The sequence below is a fragment of the Peromyscus maniculatus genome, chromosome 12 (assembly GCF_049852395.1).
Source record: "Peromyscus maniculatus bairdii isolate BWxNUB_F1_BW_parent chromosome 12, HU_Pman_BW_mat_3.1, whole genome shotgun sequence".
Taxonomy (NCBI): Eukaryota; Metazoa; Chordata; class Mammalia; order Rodentia; family Cricetidae; genus Peromyscus; species Peromyscus maniculatus.
In genome coordinates this window covers 87783338-87808699 of record NC_134863.1, presented here as the reverse complement: position 1 = coordinate 87808699, position 25362 = coordinate 87783338, and the positions used below count along the sequence as shown (strand labels likewise).

Genomic DNA, 25362 nt, shown 5'->3' with positions numbered 1-25362 from the left:
CCTATGTTTCATTTTATCACATTTCTGACATGGCTGTGAATAGAATGTTTACTCACCTTTGAATATCCTCAAGATGATTTATCATACTTGTAAATCTCTGTCAGAACTCATTTAATAAGCTACAAGATCTGGCTGCATATCCATCTGCTGTATATCAATAGTGTCCTAGACAGGATCAGGAGAGATTGAAGTAACATGATGCTTGGGCTTTACAAGGTATGGCATGTAACTTTGGTTTGCATTAAAAACATATTTTCTTTATATAATAGATAAATGCTTAATTTCTAAAATGTTCTACTTCTATCCCTATTACATCCACACTCAGGACATGCTCCCAGGGGCAGTGCTTCCCCTGCATTTGTCACAGTCTGTCCCCTACACCAGTGATGACTCTTTTGTCATACTCTTTTGCACAGAGCACGTGGCAGAGATCATTACCGAAATCCCCCCAGACGAGCCTGTGAGTGCAACACCAGACGAACGGATAATGGAATTAGTCTTGGGGAAGCTGTCCACCCCCACAAATGAAGTCAGCTCAGTGCCAAAGTAAGTTCTGCTTGTATGTGGCTGGTGCTTGGGGACGGAGCACAGGGAATAACTAATTGGTACTGAAGGGAATGCGCCTCCCACCTCTAATCCCAACCCCCCTCCCCCCCACAGCAGAGCCAAGGCTTCATCTTTTCAGGCCAGAAGTGTATGTTCTGGAGCCCAGGGGTTTCATAGTTCATTCACTGTGAAAACTTTTTTCTTACCTTAAAACACACAGGACTCTTTAAGGACACAGTGCAGAGACACTATAGCTATCTTATCTCCCAAGCCTTTACACAAACTGAAACTGCCCCCAGTGCCCACCATTCTGCTTTCTGTCTGCATTCATTTCTAGCCTATGCCCCCCACATCAGTAGGGCACACAGTACTTGCCCTCTGTGAATGGCATATTTTACTCAGCCCTGTCCTTCTATGTCATAGTGCATGTCCAGACCTCCTCTGTAAGCCTGACTGATGCTACACTGATGTATGCACCTGCTTTGTCTGCTCCTACAGGGGATTCCTGGGGGCTCTGCCCCAGCTCTATGAGCAGTGCTGCTGTGGTTCAGCAGTTGCTTGTATCTGGATTTTAGTCAGTTTCACACCTTGTTCTGCAAGGGAAAGCAATTTTTATGCCGTGTTATGATTCCCTGGTGAGTTTTTGCCCTGAAGTTGACTCAGCTGCTGGTGTTTTCTATGCCCTTTGGAGTTGGCAAAATTCACCTGATGAACCTGTGAAAATGTGGACATGTTTATTATTTTTTTCCTGTCTTCCTGCCCAGAGGATTCCAAGCACTTACCAGAAAAAGCACACTTGGCAGGATGAAGAAATGTTTAGAAGTCAGGTTCAGAGTCAACATAAAGCAGAGTAGAGTTGAGACCCAAGGACGAGAGCCACAGACAGCTACCTGGTTTGGGACACAAATGGAGCTCAGGCTGAAGCAAGTGAGCTGCACAGCTGTTAGATGGCACTGACGCCACCGTTCATGCACTTAGAGTGTCTATGCTACCCAGAGGGTGGGTGATACTGAGTTCTGCCTTCCTTCTTCTTTCCTCATGGACCAAGTGTAGCTGGGAAATATGGCCAGAGAACTTTCCAGGTGACTATGATCAGAAGCTTTCTCTGTGAGGACCCAGCCACCACCTTTCTTTGACCTGCTATCCATCTCCTGGGCAGGTTCACGCATCATCCAGGCAGCACCATTGCCCTCAAGAGGGGCTTGGTTCTGTCCAGCAGACATGGTGTCCGGAGGAAGCTCGTTCGGCAGCTGGGTGAGCATAAACGAATCCATCAGTGTGGCACCTGCAGCAAGGTCTTCCAGAACAGCAGCAACCTGAGCCGGCACGTGCGCTCGCACGGTGAGTGCGCGCACGGTGAGTGCCTGCCCAGCCCACAGGGCAGGGCCAGGAAAGTGTGTGTCCATTGTTAGGTCCTTGCTGCAGAGCTGCTGCAAGGGGTGACCCTGTGGCTGCCTGTGCCCTTCAGCATAGGAGGTACCCAGCCCGGCAGAGACCTCGTGTTTCAAAGATGGGTGCAACTTGCTGAGAAAGGCCAAAGCAGTGAATCTGCCTTCTGTTGGCTGGTTCCTTAGGTGACAAGCTGTTTAAATGTGAGGAATGTTCGAAACTGTTCAGCCGTAAAGAAAGTCTAAAGCAACATGTCTCCTACAAGCACAGCCGGAATGAGGTAAGTAGGCACCCGGACAACTGCCTGAACTAGTGTTTCCTAGAGGAGGAGCCATGGTAGAGGAGAACTCTTAGTCTCCAGAGGGAGGTTCCCCAATGTGTTCTGAGCCCAGCTTAGGTCAGTGCTCAAGAAGCAATAGGGACGAGGGAGAAGATAGGTGACTGGCATTTGGGGTACACTCACGTGAGTGTGGGATTCTCTTTCTCGGGCAGTTGGACAGCAAGAATAGTCCCACTAGAACAGGGAGGAAAGCTGTGGTGTAGCTAGTCTTGGAAGTTACTGGGACAGCATGCACAGGGGTGGGGGGCACCTGTGTTGAACTCATGCTGTCTTCCTTGCTGACTGTACCCCTTTGAGCAGGTGGATAGTGAGTACCGCTACCGCTGTGGCAGCTGTGGAAAGACCTTCCGCATGGAGAGTGCGCTGGAGTTTCACAATTGTAGGACAGGTGAGGCCCCGTCCCCAGTCACCGCCCTGCCTGTTAGGAGGAAGGGTCCCACTGAGCACACAGCTGCCTTGGCATCTCCCTGATCCTCTTTCCTCAAGGAACATGAAGAATAAAACTGTTCAGCCATTAGAGAAGCTGAAAGCAACTTTCCTTTAGTCAGAAAGGGATGGGTTGTCTCATGTTAGTATGCATTCTCAGACCCTGTCTGAGGCCACTGTAATGCAGGACTTTCATCCTTGCTAACAGGGTGAGCAACACCGTTCGGTTTGTTCTACAAGCGTGTGAGTGAGAAATGCAATGGCAAGGCTTGAGATGGGAATGCCCACCAGGCTTGTTGGAGCTTTCCTCCCACCGTCAGCCTCCTGAAACTGTCCACTGTTGGTGCCCAGACAGGGATTTTGTTGCCATCTTTGATAGCTGGCAAATGTAAGTGAGCAAGCAGCAAGTAGGCTGAGGGGTGGCAGCTCCCTGAGGCCTGGATGCCCTGTGCTCCAGAGAAGCCCTGTGTCCACTAGTTCCAGGCATTAACCATGCAGCCAAGTCACCAGAGGGAGTGTAGAGGGAAGATCACCAGTGTCTTTGTGTTCCCCCTCTTTCTAGGACTCAGAGAAATCAGGCAGTGGCAGTTACCTTAGAGACCTACAGTCAGCCCGAGACATTCTCTACTCCTGTGGTCATGTTTCTCTCAATGCTTTTGCTCACCTGTGGATATCAGAGTCTCTACCAACTTGTCCTGTGTCTGTGGTTGGTTTCTTCTGTCCCCAGCTGTGGCTCATGCCTGTCAATGACATGAACCACCTGGGGGAATGTGTGCCTAACCAGAATTGGTAGCCTATGTCCTCCACCTTCCCTGTCTTAGTGTGCCTATAAGAATCTGGGCATACTCTTAGCTGTTCCCATTTAGTGCAGCCTCAGGAATGAATACTCTTTGTTAACTGGGATTGGTACCACCTTCCTATTGTTCCTCAAAGAGATGCAGAGGAGGGTAAGAGTAACCCCAGCCTTGATGTCACTTGTTCCTGTTTAAGGTTTAATGATTTCTCTAAACGAGCAGAACAGAAAATGAAGCAGTTGCTGTGTGTTAGTTAGAACTGTCACACCAGATGCTTGTCCTTGCTAGGTAGTCATGGCAGTGATGAACTGTAAGCAACTTTACTCCTGAGACAGATTTCAAGGCTGGGAGCTGACAGTGAAGATGAGCTGTTAGCCTTGAGACCCCACAGCTGCCTGTCTATATGCTCTCATGCCTTCTGTGGTATAAAGTTAGTAGAATGTGCATCCTCAAAGGGTTTATATAAAGGGGCTGGCAGCTTCAAGTGTGGAGTGGGTGGACATTTCTGCAGCCCACTCTGTCAGGCCTGTTCCTGTGCCCCCTGTGCATTGGTATTACTCTCGTCTACCTGCTTGCTCTGCTGCCTTTGAACCTACAGAGGGTGCTAGCAGGTAGCAAGGCCAAAGCCAAGGGCCCAAGCTACAACCCCCAGCAGCTTGGCTCCCTAGCAGTCCACTCTTGTCCTCTCGGGTGTCTAAGCTTGTAGTTTTTAACAAAATCTCAATTGTTCAATTTTACCAATAAAGACTCGGGAGACAAATGCTTGAGTGAAAACCTGCTAGCTCAGAGAGGCAGAGAAAGCACCCAGCCGACCTTCCTTTTCCACCAACATCCCAGAAGCTCTCCTCCTACTCTATCTCCAACCAACTTCTTCAAACTGAATGTCCCTCCCTTCTATTTCCTATGGGTCTCTCTATCATCCTCTTGACACCCTCTTACTCTCTATGTTTTTTTTCTTAATAATCCTGTGTTGACTTCCTGTCAACTGGTTGCCTGCTCCACCTCTTGACCTATGGTTGACTTCATTTAATCCTATTTTCAATATTCAAGCAGAAAGCTCTTGGATTAAAGGTATGTGCTAGGACTGAGCCATACCACAACTGGAAACAGGTTTTTCCAGTAAAAAAAAAAAAAAAAAAAAAAAAACGAAATCTGTGGGTTCACAGTGTGATTAAATATCCTGCAACATTTCTTCCTTTTTGTCTAACTAAAAAGGAAAGATTTTAACTCTTAATAGTAAAACTATTTACAGTAATGAAGCTATTCTGCCAAACTTTCAACAGTGTCCAGCTTGGTTGTATTTGGCAGTCTTAGGATTGAGTATTTTTGAGTTCAAAGTTATGTAAGATGTTTATCAGTCTCATATGAACTCAGCAATCGAATGCCCTGAGCAGTTTCTAGTCTGAAGCTGAGTTTTGGGTGGTGTTTGTCACTTAGTGGCAATCCTAGCTAGGTAGAACACAGCAGTCAGCCCAAAGGTGCCCACTATTTGTGCAGAACATCAGGTGGTTGTCTAGTGTGAAGGAGTAGCCACTTTGGCAAGATCGTAGCATGGGTGCTGATGTTAGCCTGGGCTCTGAGCCAGGATTTCATGCCAGTTAGCTGGAGGTAGGTGATACCACTTGGTCAATTTACTCTTTTTTGGGGGGACATTTTCTCTTAATGATTTGTCCTTTTTCTTCAGATGTTTCATTTGTCCAGTTGTCTTCAGATTCCTTAGTTTGAATGCTTGTATTCTTCTGCAAAGATAAAAGCAAAATCCTGCCCCAACCCTAACACTGGGGGGATCCTTTTTTGGCAGGTTATATCTTTCCTAGGGAAAAATGTTTTTTGGCAACAGAAAAAGTATTATCTTTCCTTTAAAAGAATTCTTTTGAAAATTTGGAACTAAATATACCTTAGTATGTGTGGATAAATATGCACATGCATGTATATATATACATAATATATATATTATATATATGTGAATTCAAGGTTTAAGAGTATTTATTTTTAGATCACAAAGGACATCTACTTTGAATTTTAGCTTGTCTCTTGTAAGCAGCTTTTAAATTTAAATCATTGTAATTTTTATGAGTCTGTTTTTGTCTTCTAAGTATAAAGGTGTGAACCACCACCTGGCTATGGATTCTTTTTAATAATTATTTTCATAGGATTGTCCTGGTTTAATTTGATTTTCTATTTTCTCTTATTTTATAGTGTTAGGGGTAAACTTTAAAGTTTTTTGAATGTGTAATCTATCATTCTTGTTGATTTATTTTGAATTTGCTCCATAGCAAATTTTAATATAGTCTTAATTAAACATGATGTTAATTTGTCCATTATTTCATTATTTTTAGATGTTTTGTCTGTCTTGTCTGTATGAGCTACATAAAATTCAATGTTTTTGTTAAGTTTTGTTAGATTTTGTCATTTTCATTCATGCCTCCCATGACCAGACGTCTGTCATTTATGTCAGTCAGTGGTTTTCCATTTTGATGGCCATATGGCTATACCATTGCACCTGTACCATAAATTGGAGAAGATGGAGATTTTTCTTGTTTTTCTTGTTTGTCTTATAGCCAATTTGTGGTTCCTTCCTCAGTATTGGCCATTCCATCCCCCGGTCTATAGGCTGTCGTTTTCTGTTAGTTTTGGCTCCATCAGTGGCTGATGATCCATCAGTAAACCATGTGTTAGCCAGCTGGTGTGGCCATTCCATTGGTCCCCACAGTTTAATAGGTGCCTCTTTAGGAGGAGAGGGAAGCGGTTTAAGAATGGGGACTATAGGCACTGAGCCATTTCCTCAGTGTGTGAAGGTACAGATCCCTTTGTTACCACTTTCTAGTCATGAAATAATTCAGATAGGAACAGTTCCACTGTAATACCTTTTCTTCCATGGCTAAGCCTACAAAGGACTCTGCCTTCAAATGGATCCAATCCATCATTGTAAGGGCACCCTCATGACCATGTGTAGATGTAACCAACCGTCTTATTAAATAAGAAACACAGAAACAATGTAAAAGAGAAAGCCGAGAGGTCAGAGCTCAGAGCTAAAATCTCACCCTTCCTCCTGCTGTCCCAGCTTCGCGAAAAAGGACCTACTTCCTCTCGGTTAGTATTTTTAAAGTATGTTGTTCTGCCTTCTCATTGGTTGTAAACCCAAACACATGACTGCCTCGTCACTGTCTGAATGTACAGCCCCCTAGGTCTTAAAGGCATATGTCTCCAATGCTGGCTGTATCCCTGAACACACAGAGATCTTATGGGATTAAAGGCGTGTGCCACCACCGCCACACTCTTGCTATGGCTCTAATAGCTCTGACCCTGAACACACAGATATCTATGGGATTAAAGGCGTGTGCCACCACCGCCACACTCTTGCTATGGCTCTAATAGCTCTGACCCCCAGACAACTTTATTTATTAACATACAATCAAATTAATATTTCAGTACAAATCAAAATAATATTTCAATACAATTAGATTACCACCACATTTCCCCTTTTCTATTTTAATAAAAAGAAAAAAAGCAAAAGGTTATGACTAACAAAAGAAAAACTATATACAAAAGTACAATAACTATATACAATATATACAAGTAATAAATACCTAAACAGGTATTTGACGAATCAGAGAAAATAATTCCATTATCTATCCTATTTTGATAAATCCAAGATGTATCTAATGCACTTTCTATCCTAATTAATTTTCAACTATAACTAACTAATCTTCAACCATAACTAACTAATCTTCAACTCCCTCAGAGACCCAAGAAGGGAATAATAGTAGCTAACAAAAATAAAAACAGGAAGTGCATGCAAGCAACTTCCAAAAAATTTTGTGAGTTGACAGAAACAGCCAGCTGCCTGGGCAGTCACCTGAGGTTTCTCCGCAGTGTTGGGGCATCATCTTCAGCCTATAGGCTTAGTGTATCTGACAGACTCATTTGTGAAGTAGGATGTACACAAGGTCAACAGTTCAACCTCACATTGGGTGAGAGCAGTCCACGTACCAGAAACACCTGAATTCCACTAGTGTCCTGTCATGATTCAGGATTTTAAATTCTGGAAATTGTTGACAGTTTTTTAATTCAGCTGTCCATTCTTCTTGGCTGTGTATATATGGCTTCATCTCAGCATCCCCTTCTTCTCCACATCCCTCTATTAAATGCCAGTCTACTTTTGAGAGGCATGAGCTTTCAGCTGCTGTTCCATTGTACAACAGAATCCATCGGCCCTCTGCCTGTTAAGCTGCCTTCGAAGAAAAGGGCACCGTACCTTTTCCGGATGCGAAGGCCACTTCAGGGATGGGGCCATATTGTCCTGGCCTCAGAAGATGCCTTTTGATAAAGCCATAACCACACTTGTTTTGGCAAGAATCAGTAGTCCCTTGTTTCGTGATCTGTCTGTCCATTTTGTCCTGTTGATTCGAGGATACTTTGTTGTCCAGTGGCTAACTTTTGCCAGAATGAAAGTTGACTCCATATGCAGTTTCTTCAATGCCCATATTTTCTCTAAAGTAGATTGGTACTGCCAGGAGCCGACATGTCTCAAAAAAGAAAAATTTTCTAAGTTATTAAAACATTTTAAATGCCATATTCTGTAGATCTCTGAAGGGTTTGAAGATGACCTGTCTAAAACATCTCTGCTCAATTTTTAAAACATATCCAATATGACTACAAGTTCTATGATAATGTCTAACTACTAGCTTTCATTTCTTTATATCCTAATAGTTGATAATAATAACATTCAAGGATCAGAAATTTGCATTACATTGTTAAATGGATGGAATAAATACAATTAGAAATATACATATAGCATTTTCTAACAATATCAGTTTCAAATTTGTGTACAATATAAAACAATCCAATCCAATGTAAAGTATTTAAAATTAGTAATTGTCTTTTTCTTTTCTTTCTTTCTCTTTTTTTTTTTTTAAATTTTAAACAAGAACCTTAAATCTAATCTCCTTTGCTTAGCCTTTTTCCTAACCCTTGACAATAACTTGTAACCAACCCCCCTAAATACTGAAAATTATCCCAGACCCAAAACCCATTAAAAAGACCAAAAAACCACCCGCCCCACACCACCTCTTTGGGAATGTGGGCGTCGTATTCTTAAAATTGCTTCCTGCTGGGTATGGGCGAAGTTTTCTTTATCCTGAAAGAAAAATTTTAGGTTAATTGTCAAATTCTAGGAGAGGTAACTATATCCTTCATTATCCAGTCTGTGTATAATGCCAGAGTTGAGGGTTTATCTCAAGTCCTTATTCAAGTAGTCTTTGAGACTGGATCATCTCAGCTAGTCATCTCAAATTTGCTCTGAGCACCTTGTAGTTCAAAGCTGATCTGTGGATGATGTTTGTCAGCTTAATGATATTATTATTGTCCACGTGGAATTGTTGTTGTTGTGGGGCCCCATCTTCTTTCTGGAGACTTCAGTTGATGTTAGGCCTGGCCATGATTTCCTGCAGAAAACTGATAAGAGACTCGAACACAAAAACATATATATGCAGCTAGCCTTTTTTCTAGAATTAGTTAGTACTCTATGTGACCATTCATATCTTAACAAAGTTTAAAATATATATATATATATATTAATCTTGTAAATTTTGATATAAAATTTATACTTTGAGAACAGTTTAAAGAATCAGAATAGAATCAAAGAGTTGAGATTAGTAATAGAATAGTCCCTTAATTAATTTTGCTTTTGTCCTGTACCATAGCAGAAATGGCTCTTATTCTGGCATGATACAGGGAGTTTGCATTTTCCTTTTAACAACATGCTTGATTTTAAAGAAGGAGAGAGCCATTCTCCAACTCCAAAGTCAGCTTTAAATTTTAATTGAACTGGGACTGTTAGAAGACCAATAGTGTTAAATCTTTAGAGAAAAGCAGAAACAAACATTTAGGAAGACATAAAATTTTAGATAATATATACCCATACACCGTTTCACTCTGTTTCTTGGGATAGATGATTTGTCCCTTTTCTTCAGTTGTCTCATTTGTCCAGTGTTCTTCAGATTCCTTAACCTTCATTCTCCTAAAAGACAAAAACAAAAACCTTTCCCCAAGACTAATTTTGGGGATGTTTCTTTTTGGCAAGTTATTATCTGATGAAATGAAAAGGCATGTTTTATTGATACAAGTTAGTTTAAATTGGATGTTCATGCTGGTTGATGAACTATCACCTCCTCTAATTAAGAGGTCTCTCTTGTTCAAATCGAACCTTTATCAATTTTGATGGTACCCACAGCTTATCTTCTCCTGTAGAAACAAAAGCAAAACCACGTCCCCAATGTAATACATACCCTGGTTTCCATTCTGAGGTCAGCACATCCTTAAAGTATATAGGCTGATTTAATTCTGTAGTTTTTTCTATTATCCAATGTCTCTCTGCAGCTGTTGTTCCTTTCTCATTGGCATTCAGAAAATTCAAAGTTAGAAGAGCATTATGCAGTCTATTTCTGGGGGTTTTTGTTACCCATTTCTGTTTATTTAGCATATCCTTTAGAGTTCTGTTTGATCTTTCTATAACTGCTTGACCTGTAGGATTATGTGGTATGCCTGTAATATGCTTTATATTGTAATAAGCAAAAAACTGTTTCATTTTAACAGAGACATATGATGGAGCATTGTCAGTTTTGATTTGTGCAGGTATACCCATGATGGCCATAACTTCTAGCAAATGAGTGATTACAGAATCAGCTTTTTCAGAACTCAAAGCAGTTGCCCATTGAAATCCTGAATAAGTATCGATAGTGTGGTGTACATATTTCAATTTTCCAAATTCTGCAAAGTGAAACACGTCCATCTGCCAGATTTCATTTCTCTGAGTACCCTTTGGGTTACATCCTGCTGGTAATGGCGTCTGATTGTAGAAGGAACAAGTAGGACATTTCTTTACTATTTCTTTGGCTTGTTGCCAGGTTATGGAAAAATCCTTTTTTAAACCTTTACTATTAACGTGATGTTTTTTATGAAATTCTGAGGCCTCCAGCACATTTCCTATCAATAATTTATCAATTTCATCATTGCCTTGTGCTAGAGGGCCTGGCAGACCAGTATGGGATCGAATGTGAGTTATATATAAAGGATGATTCCTTTTCCTGATTGTATCTTGTAATTGAATAAATAGTGAAGTTAATTCTGAAGCATCAGGGATAAATTCTGCAATCTCAATATGTAACACCACTCTTTCAGCATACTGAGAGTCAGTTACTATGTTGAGAGGTTCTGAAAAATCCATTAATACCAACAGAATAGCATACAATTCTGATTTTTGCACTGAATTATACGGACTTTGAACCACTTTACTTAAATTTTCTGATTTGTAACCTGCCTTTCCTTCTTTGTTGGCATCTGTATAAAATGTACGAACTCCAGATATGGGTTTTTGCTGTACAATTCGAGGCAAGATCCATTCAGCTCTCTTTATAAGATCAATTCTATTGCTTTTGGGATATTTGCTGTTAATTTCTCCCAAAAAATTACTGCAAGCTCTTTGCCAAGGTTCACTTTCTGTCCATAATTTTTCAATGTCCTCCTTAGTTAATGGTACGACAATTTCTGCTGGGTCTATGCCTGCTAATTGACGAAGTCTCATTTTTCCTTTGTAAATCAAGTCAGAGATTTTTTCCACATAAGTTTTTAATTTTTTATTTGGTTTATTTGGTAAAAATATCCATTCCAATATAATATCTTCCCTCTGCATTAATATTCCAGTAGGAGAACGCCTAGAAGGTAAGATAACCAAAATGCAATCCAGCTTTGGATCAATACGATTCACGTGTCCTTCATGCACTTTCTTTTCTACCAAGGCTAATTCTTTCTCAGCTTCAGGTGATAATTCTCTTGGACTATTTAAGTCCTTGTCACCTTCTAAGGTTTTGAACAAATTAGTCAGTTCATCATTTTTTACCCCAACAATAGTTCGTAGATGAGAAATATCTCCAAATAATCTTTGAAAGTCATTAAGAGTCTGTAGTCTATCTCTCCGAATTTGCACCTTTTGGGGTCTAATTTTTTGTAGCTCTATTTTATATCCTAAATAATTAATAGAATCTCCTCTTTGTATCTTTTCAGGAGCAATTTGTAATCCCCAGCGAGGCAAAATTTTCTTTACTTCTTCAAACATTATTTCTAAAGTATCTGCATTTGAGTCAGCTAGTAAAATATCATCCATATAATGATAAATTATAGATTTAGGAAATTTTTTACGTATCACTTCCAATGGCTGTTGTACAAAATATTGGCACAGAGTTGGGCTATTCAACATTCCCTGTGGGAGGACCCTCCATTGAAATCTTTTAACCGGTTGAGAATTATTATAAGTAGGCACTGTAAAAGCAAATCTTTCTCTGTCTTTTTCTTGTAAGGGTATTGAAAAGAAACAGTCTTTTAAATCAATAACTATGAGAGGCCATCCTTTTGGTAACAGAGTAGGCAAAGGCATCCCAGATTGTAGAGAACCCATTGGCTGAATTACTTTGTTAATTGCCCTAAGGTCTGTTACCATTCTCCATTTACCAGATTTCTTTTTAATAACAAATACAGGAGAATTCCAAGGGCTGGTTGATTCTTCAATATGCTGAGCATTTAACTGTTCTTCTACCAGCTCTTCTAAAGCCTGGAGTTTCTCTGTTGTTAAAGGCCATTGCTGGACCCATACAGGCTTGTCTGTTAACCATTTTAAAGGTAGAGCTGTTGGTGTCTTTGGAAGATCATCAGTTATTGTGCCCTGTTCTTGTATAATATGGATGGCTGGTGACCACTCATTAGAACAATATCTTCTAATATTTCTCTCAGTAACATGTGCTAGTTTATGATTTGTTTCTGAGATTGGAGGGATGTTAATCTGAGTATTCCATTGTTGCAACAAGTCTCGACCCCACAGGTTCATAGTTATGTTAGCCACATATGGTTTTAATTTTCCTCTCTGTCCTTCTGGACCTATACATTCGAGCCATCTTGCACTCTGTTTCACCTGAGATAATGTCCCAATTCCTAACAGTTGAACGTTTACCTCCTGAAGAGGCCAAGTTGGATGCCAAAATTCTGGTGCAATTATGGTAACGTCCGCACCTGTGTCTACCAGACCAGACAACAAAACACCATTTATTTTTATCGTTAATTTTGGTCTTTGTTCATTAATAGAAGTTTGCCAAAAAATTTTCTTTATGTTTTCTCCTGAATTTTCTATTCTCTCTGTTTCATCATTCTGACCAGCATGATTTATTCCAATAGGCATTTGGTTATTTAATCGCTCTCCAGAGCAGGCATTTCCTCTATGGCTGCCGGAAAGGTTTGAACTGGATTTGCACTGGGGGCCTGCCTGAGGCCCCTCTGGGAGTTTCCCGAAGACTGAGGCAAAGGATTACCCTGTCTGTCCTTTGTTGATCTACATTCGTTGGTCCAGTGTTTTCCCTTACCACACCTTCTGCATACTCCAGAAGGAAGGGGCATTCTGTTGCCATTGTTCCTTGAAGAAACATTGTTTCTGGAAATGACCTGTCTACAGTCCCTTTTCAAATGTCCTTGCTTTCCACATCCAAAACATCTAACACTCCTCAAACCTTTTGAAATTACTTCTCCTACCCATGTATCATCATGCTCATCAGCTTCAACATTAATTGTTTCTCTAATCCAGTCTTCCATAGGTGCAGATCTTGCCCTTAATGGCCTGATTATTCTTTTGCATGCTGCATTCGCATTCTCAAAGGCCAAAGATTCAATTATTGCCTTACCAGCTTCTGAATCCGAGACCGTTCTCTTTACTGCTGAAGCCAGTCTTTGTAAAAAATCTGTAAAAGACTCTTTTGGGCCTTGCTTCACCTTTGTAAATGACTCAGATTTTTTTCCTGGTTCCTCAACTTTGTCCCATGCATTCAAGGCTGCCGTTCGACATAAAATTAGGGTTTGGACATCATATAAACATTGTGCTTGTGCTGAAGCATATTGGCCTTCGCCCATAAGCTGATCCTGGCAAACTTGTACTCCTTTATCCCTCCATTGTTTTTCTATGTTTTTAGCCTCCTCCTTAAACCAAGTCAGAAATTGAAGTCTCTGGCTGGGTTCCAGAACACCTTGTGCGAGGTCCCGCCAGTCCTGTGGTACTATCCTATTATATGTTGACCAAGTGTTTAACATTTGCTTTACATATGGGGAATGCATGCCATAAGATACTATTGCCTCCTTAAACCTTTTTAAATCCAACATTTCAATTGGAGCCCAAGTATTTTGTGTAGCCATTTGATCAGGCATCTGCTGTACTGTTACAGGATAAATTAAGGGTGACTGTGTGAAAACAGGCTTTCTTTCTGCAACCTTATGATCCCGACTTGAAACAACTTCACTGTTAATTTCTTCTGACTGAATTTTTACAGGTTTAACAAGTTCTTCTAACGCTGTTATCCTGGCACTTAAATTGACTATCTTTTTAAATATTAAAATGTGGATTATTATAGTGATGAGGTGCATAATTCCACCAATACTAATATTATATAGTTGTTCCATTGCCAGACTGCCTAAAATTTCGAACAAAAACCAATTTTCTTCCAATGTACACATAAAACCCATTTGTTTTTTAATGTGGAAAAAAATTCTCTTTTAGATAGTTTCCTTTAAAATATCTGATATATTATGACTTACCAAATCTGCGTAGAACAGTAGAAATCCGAGGGGATTTTCAAAGCAGCCACCTAGTGTCCCAGGTGTAAATCCAGAGAGAGAGAGAGAGAGAGAGAGAGAGAGAGAGAGAGAGAGAGAGAGAGAGAGAGAGAGAGGAAAGAGAGAACGCACAAGAAAGCGTAGCCGGCTAAAGCTTAAATGCAGCCACGTGTTCCCTCTTGTGCCGAGTCAAGGCTTGGGTCTGGCTTCCTTAAGCTCCGACCACGTGCGTTGGCTTTACAGGCAGGGCCCTGTTCGGCAGGGCAGGTCTGAGTTGTTTGTAGCACCGGCTTTAGGCAAGCTGCTCACAGACCTAGGCCCGGGCTAGAAGTTGCTACCCGGACTAGGACGCCAGCAGCTCGGACTAAGAAGCCGATCGCCGCCGGCCGCCGTGTGCCGCCGCTGCCGCCGCCGCCGCCGCGGGCCGCCTGCCGCCCTTGCGGGAAAGCGGACCTGCCGCCAAGCCAAGCAGTTTTTAATGGATTCTTGTCACGTTGGGCGCCAGATGTAGATGTAACCAACCGTCTTATTAAATAAGAAACACAGAAACAATGTAAAAGAGAAAGCCGAGAGGTCAGAGCTCAGAGCTAAAATCTCACCCTTCCTCCTGCTGTCCCAGCTTCGCGAAAAAGGACCTACTTCCTCTCGGTTAGTATTTTTAAAGTATGTTGTTCTGCCTTCTCATTGGTTGTAAACCCAAACACATGACTGCCTCGTCACTGTCTGAATGTACAGCCCCCTAGGTCTTAAAGGCATATGTCTCCAATGCTGGCTGTATCCCTGAACACACAGAGATCTTATGGGATTAAAGGCGTGTGCCACCACCGCCACACTCTTGCTATGGCTCTAATAGCTCTGACCCCCAGACAACTTTATTTATTAACATACAATCAAATTAATATTTCAGTACAAATCAAAATAATATTTCAATACAATTAGATTACCACCACAACCATGTCTCATAAAATGTCCATATTTGTTTTTCAGAGAGAGAATATTTGTTCTCCGTATATTCAAAGTTTGCAATAGAAGCCAACAGGCAAATGTTGGTGTATTCCATTTTGTTTTATGAAGAGTCTCCAGTTACCAATTCACCAATAAATATGATATCCATAATTAGGGTATGATTTGGTTCAATACTGGTCAGGATTGTGTGCACAGAGAAGAGTTTACCAGCAGTTGCAAAAGCTGCCCTTTGTTCCTGTACCCATTGGAAATTAGTTGCCTTTCTAGAAACCCTGTAGAGGGTTTTTATAATAATCTATAAATATGGTATGTGATTTCTCTAGCATGCAAAAATACCAATTAGGAGCTGTATATGAGTTTAGTCCTTGGGTGGGATTAAAGGTGTGCTCCACCCCCTTGTTCACTGTAACTCTAGGATTTAGGAAACAACTAATTTACAGAGATCCCCCTGTCTCTGCTGGGATTAAAGGTGTGGACTACCACCACCCTGCGCAAATATTTTTCTTAGCTCCAAACCACTACAACTCTTAGAGATTTAGAAAACAAGTTTGAACTGTAGTAACCCTTTGAATTTACTTAAAACATTTAAAATCTCTTAACTGTGTTTTTAATACCAAACAACAAAAATATCCTTTTTATTTAAGAGGAAAACGCAAAAGCTTATGTACAAGATGGCATGAACCACATGGCAATCTACAACCTAGCGTTCTAACATGGATTTAAGACAAGTGGTTTAAGAAAACCCATTTTTTATTTTATTATCATAAGTCAAGTGTACCTTTGGTAAGTTATCATTTGAAAATATTATTTATTTTTACTGTTTTATGTCTGATCAAATGAAAGGCATTTGTTAATCTTTATAAGTTAGTTTGGACTGAATGACCAAGCTGTCTGATGAACTATCACCTCTTCTTATTCTGGAGGTCTTTATCCATCTTGATGGTATCCACAACTTTTCTTCCCTTCTGTAGAAACAAGGGTAAAACGTCTTCCCCAACATAACACTTATCTCTGTTTCCATTCTGAGGTCAACACATCTTTAAAATGTACAGGCTGATTTAATTCAGCAGGTTTTTTTTTTTTTTAATCCAATATCTCTCCACAGCTGTTGTTCCTTTTTCATTAGCATTAAAAAATTTTAAAGTTAATAAAAGCACTGTGTAATCTATCTCTGGGGCTCCTTACTACCCCTTAAGCATATCTTTTAAAGTGTGATTAAATCTTTCTATAACTACTTGTCCTTTCTATAACTGCTTGGATTATGTGGTATACCTGTAATATGCTTTATGTTGTTGTTGTTTGTTTGTTTTCAGTTTTTTCAAGACAGGGTTTCTTTGTGTAGCCCTAGCTGTCCTGGAACTTGCTCTGTAGACCAGGCTGGGCTCAAACCCACAGAGATCCACCTGCCTCTGCCACCACTGCCTAGCACTTTATGTTGTAATTTGCAAAAAAAAAACCAACTGTTTCATTTTACTAGAGACATATGCTGGAACATTGTCAGTCTCAGTTTGTACAGGATCCCCATTATAACCATAACTTCTAATAAATGTATAATTACAGAATCGGCCTTTTTAGAACTTAAAGCAGTTGCCAATTAAAATCTTGAATATGTATCTAAGGTATGGTGCACATAATTTTCCAAACTTTGCAAAATGAAACACATTTGTCAAATTTCACTTTTTTGGGGTACCTTTTGGGTTAATTCCTGAAGGTAGTAGAGTTTGGTTATACAAAGAACAAGTAGGACATTTCTTTATAATTTCCTTTGTTTGTTGTTGAGTGATAGAAAAATCTTTCTTTAAACCTTTGTTGTTAACATGGTATTTCTTAGGAAAATTTGAGACTCCTAGCACATTTTCTGTTAATAGCTGATAAAGTTCATCATTACCTTGTGCTAGAGGACCTGATAGACCTATGGAATCTAATGTGTTTTCTATACAAGAGATGACTTTTATTTCTAATTATTTGTTGTAGTTGAATAGTGAAGTTAATTCTGAATCATTTGGAATGAGTTTAGTGGTTTCAATATGTAAGACAACTCTCTGCATATTGAGTCAGTAACTAGATTAAGAGATTCAGGAAAATCTAATAATACCATAAGAATGGCATACAGCTCTGAATCATAAGCACTTTGAGCCATTTTACGTATTTTTTCTGACATATATAACCTGTCTTTCCTGATTTATTTGCAACAGTATAGAATGTAGGGGCTCCTGAAATTGGTGTCCCTTTTACTATATGAGGGAGAATCCAGTTAGCTTTTTTATAAACTGAAGTCTCTTGCTTTTGGGATATTTGTTGTTAATCTCCCCCAAAAAATTATTATAAACTCTTTGCAGTGTTCATTTTCTGCCCATAATGAGGCAATTTCAGCATTAATAAAATGTACCACAATTTCTGCTGGGTCTATTCCTACTAATTGATGAAGTCTCATTTTTTCTTTTAGAATTAATTGAGAAACCTTTTTTTACATAATTCTTTAATTTTTTACTTTGTGTACTAAAAATATCCATTCTAAGATGTTATCTTTTCTCTCCATAAGAATTCCTGTGGGAGAATGAGTAAAAGGCAAAAATAACTAAAATACAGTCAAGCTTTGGATCCAAGTGATCCACATGTCAATCCTATGATTTCTTTTCTACCAGAGGCAATTTCAGCTTCAACTGATTTTTTTTTTTTTTTTGGACTATTTAAGTCCCTATCACCTTGTAAGGTTTGAAATAAATTACTTAGCTCTTGAGTAGTCAGTCCAACTATGGGCCATAGCCAGTTAATATCTTAGCAATTTTTTAAAGTCATTAAGAGTTTGTAATTGATCTCTTTTGATTTGTACTTTCTGTGGTCAAATTTTCTGTAAACTTGTCTTATATTCTAGATAATTGATAGAGTCTCCTCTCTGTACTTTTTTCAGGAGCAGTTTGTAATCCCCAGTAAGGCAAAATTCTCTTTACTTCATCCAACATTTTTTCTAAGGTATTCGTGTCTGAATCAGCCAGTAAGATATAATCCATATAATGATAAACTTTAGATTGAGGAAACTATTTAAAAATTATTTTTAATGGCTGTTGTACAAAATATTGACACAAGGTGGGGCTGTTTAACTTTTCTTGTGGAAGAATTTTCCACTGACACCTTTTTACAGGTTGAGCATTATTATAAGCAGGCACTGTGAAGGCAAATTTTTCTTTATCCTTTTCTTGTATAGTAAAAAAGCAGTCTTTTAAATCTATCACTGTAATAAAGTAATAAAGTAGGCAAGGGAATTCCAGGGTGTAAAAAGCCCATTGACTAAATCACCTTATTTATGGTTCTGTTAACATTCTCCTTTTCCATATTTCTTTTTAATGACAAATATAAGAAAATTTCAAGGACTGGTCAATTCTTCAATGTGTTGAGCATTTAGATGCTCCTATACCAGTTGTCCTAGTGCCTGTAATTTTTCTGATGTCAAAGGCCATTATTCCACTTACACAGGTTTGTCAGTTGACCATTTTAAAAGTAGGGCAGTTGGTATCTTTGAAAAACCAACAGCTGTTGTCCTCTGCTTATGAACAACTTGAATAGTCTGTGACTGCTCTTGATAATACCTTCCGATATTTTTCTCATGAGCATTCCTTACTTTATGGTTTGTTTCTGTGATTCTGAAAGTACAGTTAATCTGTATTTTCCATTGCTGCAACAAATCACATCCCCATAAATCCATGACTATATTAGCCACATATGGCTTTAGTTTTCCTATTTGTCCTTCTGGCCCTATATACTTGACCTCTCTTGCACTTTGTTTTACCTGAGATGAATTTCTAATCTGTAGAAGTTGACCATTGCCTCTTGAAGAGGCCAATCTGGATGCCAAGATTTTGGTGAAATTATTGTTATATCTGCTCCTATGTCTATTAGACCTTCAATTTCAATGCTGTTTATTTGTATTTTTAGCTTTGGTCTCTGATCATTTATAGCAGTTTGCCAAAATACTTGTTTTCTGGTCTCTCCTGAATATTTTGTTTTATCTACTGAAGCCGTTCTGTCCTTAATTACATCCAGAGCATTGTTGTTTTTAACAACAGGCATTAAATCTTTCAATTGCTCTGTGGATGACTTTCTCCAAGTCTGACAAGGAATGAGTGAATAAAATTTGATATCTGGGCCTTATGTTAGGACATTTCCCAATAGCAAAGGGTTACTTTGCCTGTCCCTTGTTGATCTGCATTCACTAGTCCAATGCTGGCCTTTGCCATACCTTCTGTAAAAAAAAAAAAAAAAAACATTGTTTCTAGGAACACCTTGCCCACAATCCCTTTTCAGAAGACCCTGCTTACCACAATTAAAACATCTGAAATTTTGATTTTTATTAAAACTTTTAGAAATTATTTCACTTATCAGAGTAGAATCATAAACATGAGATCCAATATCAGCGATATTTCTAATCCATTCATCTGTTGGTGCTGATCTTGCCTTTAAAGGCCTAATCACCCTTTTACATTCTGAATTAGAATTTTCTTCTTTTATTTTTTTATAATTTATTTATTTTTATTTTATTTGCATTGGTGCTTTTGCCTGCATGTATGTCTATGTGAAGGTGTCAGATCTTGGAGTTACAGGCAGTTGTCAGCTGCCATGTGGGTGTAGCTGGAGAGCTTCTTTCCAGGTCCCACCAAGCCCCCACAGTCCCATAACCCACGTAATAAAATAATCACTCAGATGCTTATATTACTTATAAACCGTATGGCCGTGGCAGGCTTCTTATTATCTACTTCTTCTATCTTAAATTAACCCATTTCTATAAATCTATACCTTGCCACGTGGCTCATGGCTTACCAGCATCTTCACATGCTCCTTGTCATGGCAGTGGCTGGCAGTGGCTCCCTGCCTCAGTCTTCCACTTCCCAGAATTCTCCTCTCTCCTTGTCCTATACTTCCTGCCTGGCTACTGGCCAATCAGTTTTTATTTATACAGAGTGATATCCACAGCATGTGGGTACTGGGAATTGAACCCGTGTCCTCTGGAAGAGCAGTCAGTGCTCTTAGCCACTGAGCCATCTCTCCAGACCCCCTGAATTAGAATTTTCAAAAGCCAAAGATTTGATTAATATTTGTTTTCTAATTCTGATACTATTGTATTTACAGCTGAAGTCAGTCTTTGCAAAAAATCAGTGAAGGTTTCTTTTGGGCCTTGTATAATTTTAATAAATGACTTAGACCTCTTTTCTGATTCTTCAACCTTGTCCCAAGCATTTAAAGCTGCTAAATGACATAGGGCCAAGATATGATCATCACATTCAAGATGCCTTTGTACCTCAGCATATTGACTTTTATCTAGTGACTGACCTTGAGAAATATTAATACCTCTGGCCCCATTTTTGTTGTTCTGTGGCCCTAGCTTCATCTTTTTACCGTGTTTCCCATTGTAACTGAAGACCAGCTTTCAATATTGCTGTTGCCAAACCTTTTTGGTCTTGAGGTATAATTATGTTCTTAGTTGCCCATGAATTTAACACCTACTTCACATATGCATACATATCATATGAAACAACCAATTCCTTAAATCTCAAATCTAATATTGCTATAGGATTCCACTTAACTTCCTGATAGCCTTGGTGGTCTTATTGTCTCCTGGTAGTTCTTGTACAGTAACTGGATAAACTAAAGCTGGTAACAACCTTGGGCCACCCTCTTTAGTTTAATCATGCAGTAGTTCTTGTCTAAAATCTTCTGTCTGTGTCTGAATATTTTTCTTATATTTGTTTATAAGCCTTTTAAGACTTGTATCTTATCAATCCACTTTTTATATTTGGTACAAAAAACCACTGTGGCTATTAAGGATAAAATATGAATTACCAGACTGATAGTAATTGTAATTGATATTATGTCAATCTCAGTTAAATTATTTATCTTTTTTTCTGCTTCTATTTTCAAGCCATCTAAAGTAGCATTATACAGGGTCCTAACACCCTGTGTTATAATGTTTCCCATCCTTAACATGAGAAAGATTTTTCCTTTTGATATTACTTAGCTATCTCCTTGGGGACTTCTTGGGTGTCTTACCAAATCTGGTGGCTTCTCAGTTGGTCTGCAGCTGGCATGATTTCCCTGTATGTGTGGTCATGCTACACATTGTGGCACCAAATGTTTTTAACAAAATCTCAGTTGTTCAATTTTACCAATAAAGACTCTGGAAACAGATGCTGAGTTGAAAACCTGCTAGCTCAGAGAGGCAGAGAAAGCACCCAGCTGAATTTCCTTCTCTGCTGATCACCCAGAAGCTCTCCTCCTATGCCATCTCCAACCAACTTCCTCAAACTGGATGTCCCTCCCTTCTACTTCTTGTGGGTCTCTCTGTCTGTCCTCCTGACTCTCTCTTACTCTATTTTTTTTTTTTAAATAATCCTATGTTGACTTCCAGTCACCTTGGTTTCTCCACTTCTTGACCTATGGTTGACTTTAAGCTCTTAGACTAAATGTGTGTGCTAGGGCTGAGCCACACCATGACTAGAAACAGATTGTTCCAGTAAATAATGCAATCTCGGGGTTCACAGTGTGATCAAATATCTTGCAACATTAGTCCCCTTGTCCTTTACCAGATCCTGGAGCATTTGCCTTCAGTGTCACTACACATCACCATAGTGGCTGGATTACTGAGGTGGGGTGGTGGGTAATCATTCTAGGACTAGATGTCTGGGTTCTTGCACCTCAGGGTGTTATTGAGGTGTGTGTGATAGATCATCTTAGTTGACTGTGTAGGTGATCAGCACAGAAAATAGTTGGAAGTAGGATCTCCTTCCCCATACCCGGGGTGCTCATACGGAGAATGTTTAGAGATCAAGACAGCAGTGCTGTTTTCCATGGTTACCAGTGTTGTTCAGAACCTATAAGGAAGAAGGCTCACCTGTGATGTTCAGAGACTCACCTGCCTGGGAGGAAGACTGGCCCACCTGTGCTGCAGACCTAGTTGGGGCTTAGCAGAGCTACTCTGTAGTACAGCCAAACAAATGAGAAAGAGAGTTGAATCATATGAATAACATTTCACTTGGGAAAGTGAGTTGCATAGTAGGATTGCCAGGAGCAGGTCCAAGTCTCCTGAGACTTACATAGGACTTCTCGTCCATGCCTTTAGTGGGGGAAGCTATAGCTAGGCCACTGTTTCCTGTGCTGTGCTGCCCTGTCCCAGGTGTGGTATCCACTAAGGCCTTGATTCCCTCTCCCACCCCTCCCTGCTTTAGAGGCCAGGCACATAGCCCTGCCTTGTGTCTTTGTTCCCCTGGCAGGAAGAGATATAGATGGCTGATTTTCTTCAGGTTTAGGTGGGTTGACCTCTAGCTGGCTACATATATAGTCTCCTGAGTGAAGCTAGAAGCTTCCTGCAGCCATAGGGCCTCACTTCAGTAATCCTACTAGTGGACCTCTACTTCAAGGAGCATTGGCTTCTCAGCCACATCTTGGTTATCACAACTGACTGGGGTCAAGGTTAGAATCCGGTATGGAGTCCTGGGATGTAACACTTCCCTGGTTCTAGGCAGCTCCCAAGCAGAATGACTTGCTCAGATGTTAACAATGAATGCCTGATAAGTGGGGTCCCAAGGTATCTGTAGGGACCTCTCCCCACAGACAGGAGAACCAGTGGTAGGTGTGTGGTAGACAGTGGCTATGTAGACTAAGGGCTTTATAGGAAAACATTTGCTGAGTCTAGAGGTGTTCTGACCTAGGGGCCTTTGCTTCTGAGAGAAGTAATGACACACTTGTCCCTTGCTATCATATACATCAACATCCATGATTCAGTAAAGAGCATGTGATTTTGAGAGCTGGCCCACAAAGAGGCAAGGTACCCAGTGGATGTGGTGCAGGGACTGCAGACACCAAGCAGAGGACGGGGTAGATGGTAGAGTAGATTTTCAGAGGCAAGAACTACAACTTGCCTAGCTGCCTTCCAGGATGGAGGGGTGCTAACTTCTTGCAATGTGAGCATGTGTATTTGTGTGCTGTTTGTTGAATAGGGGTGGAGATGGGTTTGAATGTGGTGTGTATGCATGTGTATGCATACATGTGCATGTGTATTTATGGAGTATGTGTTGAGTGAATGGGGGGGGGGGGCATGTGCTTGTGTTGTTGAATATGTATGAAGTGTGTGTCCACTAAGGGAGGCCTAGACCTCTTTTGTGGAAGGTAGAGAAATTGGGAGTGTTGCGTAGGGGATGCTATAAGAGGTAATGGACAGAGAAGAGGCAAGCCAGCCAATGGCACTGTGCTGGAGAACACAAGGAGGGCATCCCTGGGTCTGAGGAAGCTTGTAGTGCATACAGATAGAGGGAGAGGAGCCTAGAGAGCTGTTCAGGCAGCTTTGCCCAGTGAGGAGAGCTGGCACACCAGTGCATATTTGTATGTCTAGCTGAGGACACAGCTGATGAGCTCTGAGCACGGTGCCCTGCTCTTCTCCTGTTGGACTCCTCTTTTCACCCTGCTGAGGCACACATGCTGGAGCCTGGTCAGGGGTGATTTACCACACATGTGTGTTTGTTTACTCTCTGGACAGATGACAAGACGTTCCAATGTGAGATGTGTTTCAGATTCTTCTCCACCAACAGCAACCTCTCCAAGCACAAGAAGAAACATGGGGACAAGAAATTTGCCTGTGAGGTCTGCAGTAAGATGTTCTACCGCAAGGATGTCATGCTGGACCACCAGAGGCGGCACCTGGATGGTGAGCCTGGGGTCTGGAATGCCTTCCTTCTGACCTGGTGACCCTCTTCTTAATCCTGGGGTTCTAGGATGGTGTTAACAGTGCCATGAGCAGAGGGAAGTGCTTGGAACAGTGGGGAATAAATAAATGCAGCTAGACTGCTCTGAGTGTTGGCTGTTAGGCAGTTATTTGAAAGTATTTCTTTAGAGAACTTTTTAATACTATGAAGAATGTTAGTGTGATGGAATGTAGGAAAGGCCAATATGGTGTCGTGTATAAGCAGGCTCAGCCATGTAAATGGAGTGGTCTATGCTGGTGGGAAGTGTGGTTGGTAACCATCAGTTTACACAGTATGTGAGGTCAGAAAAAGACCCAGTAGAGTCAGCTCTCCACACACGTGTGACAGCCACAAGGGTAGAATTAGAAGTGGAACAGAGGTTAAAGTCAGCATTCTGATTAAGGCGATCCTTATTTTCCCCACTAAGAGTCACAACCCCTTTGTCAGCAGCACTCACTGACATAAACACTCTTTGGTAGTGTTTGAAAATACCATTTACAGAATGAATTCAGACTGTGTGGAAAGCGTAACTGCCAGATACATGCGCATGAGTTTGTGAAAACAAGATCAGGTCACATCCCTTGTAAGTTCCTACACTTAGCTTTCCCTTGCCCTTTGGTTCCCTGTCAGTTTGTAAAGACCTACAGCATGGTCCCATGAGATCCTTAGAAGTGTACTCTGGGCCCCACCCAGCCTCCGAGAACCATGGGCAAATCACTGCACCTTAGTTCTCCTGCTTGCAATAGTGGTGGTAATAATTGTTCCTCTTGAGGTCAGTGTCATAGTTGGACATGACCTTGCCATGGGGTTCCTTCAGGCCCAACACAGATCAGTTGCTCAGAACCAAGAATGCTCTGGGCCCTGCTGGAAGCCACTGCTTTCTGTGATGAACCTGGGTGGACTAGGTATACCACTCACATATTTTATTTGTTTGTTTGTTTGGTTGGTTGGTTAGATGGAGTTGTTTAGTTTTGGGGTTTTGTTGTTGTTGTTGTTTTGGGGTTTGTTTTTTTTTTTTTTGGTGTTTGTTTTTTTCGAGATAGGGTTTCTCTGTGTAACAGCTCTGGCTGTCCTGAAACTCACTTTGTAGACCGGGCTCAGGGTTAGACCAGCACTGCCTGGCCAGATGAGTCTTGCTGTGTTGCTCATGAGCTCAAGCAACCCCGTATCAGCCTCTTGTATATCTGGTTCCACAATACTTTCAGCATAGTTCCCAGTCAGTTCTGGGATCTGACCTGTACCGTGTGGCCTCACACTTACTGTCTGGTCTGGAATTTCAGGTGTGCGGCGAGTGAAGAGAGAAGACTTGGAGGCCAGTGGGGAAAGCCTGGTTCGTTACAAGAAAGAACCTTCTGGATGCCCAGTGTGTGGCAAGGTAATGTTCTGCAGTTGCTGTTGGTGTTGGATGGCAGATCCCCACTCTCTAAGCTCAAGCTCAGAGCTGCAAACAAGGAACTTATAGACATGCCCAGCCCACAGCCTGCAGTCTCCTTCCACCCCCAGATAGCTGTGAATGCAGCCCAAT

General features: G+C 40.7%; 1 protein-coding gene across 6 annotated transcripts in view; it reads left to right on the top strand.

Moving 5' to 3' along the window:
* Window positions 1-25362, top strand: part of Prdm15 (PR/SET domain 15) — an 83955-nt gene that overhangs the window by 41393 nt on the left and 17200 nt on the right. Inside the window, exons 8-13 of one of the 6 annotated variants that reach the window (XM_076549320.1) lie at window positions 417-546; window positions 1706-1800; window positions 2121-2215; window positions 2573-2663; window positions 23633-23800; window positions 25118-25212. In XM_076549320.1, the coding sequence (XP_076405435.1) occupies window positions 417-546; window positions 1706-1800; window positions 2121-2215; window positions 2573-2663; window positions 23633-23800; window positions 25118-25212 (674 nt within the window). Of the gene's footprint in view, window positions 1-416; window positions 547-1705; window positions 1903-2120; window positions 2216-2572; window positions 2664-23632; window positions 23801-25117; window positions 25213-25362 lie in introns of all 6 variants that reach the window. The other 5 variants (XM_076549319.1, XM_076549318.1, XM_076549321.1 and 2 more) reach the window with 5 other exon arrangements.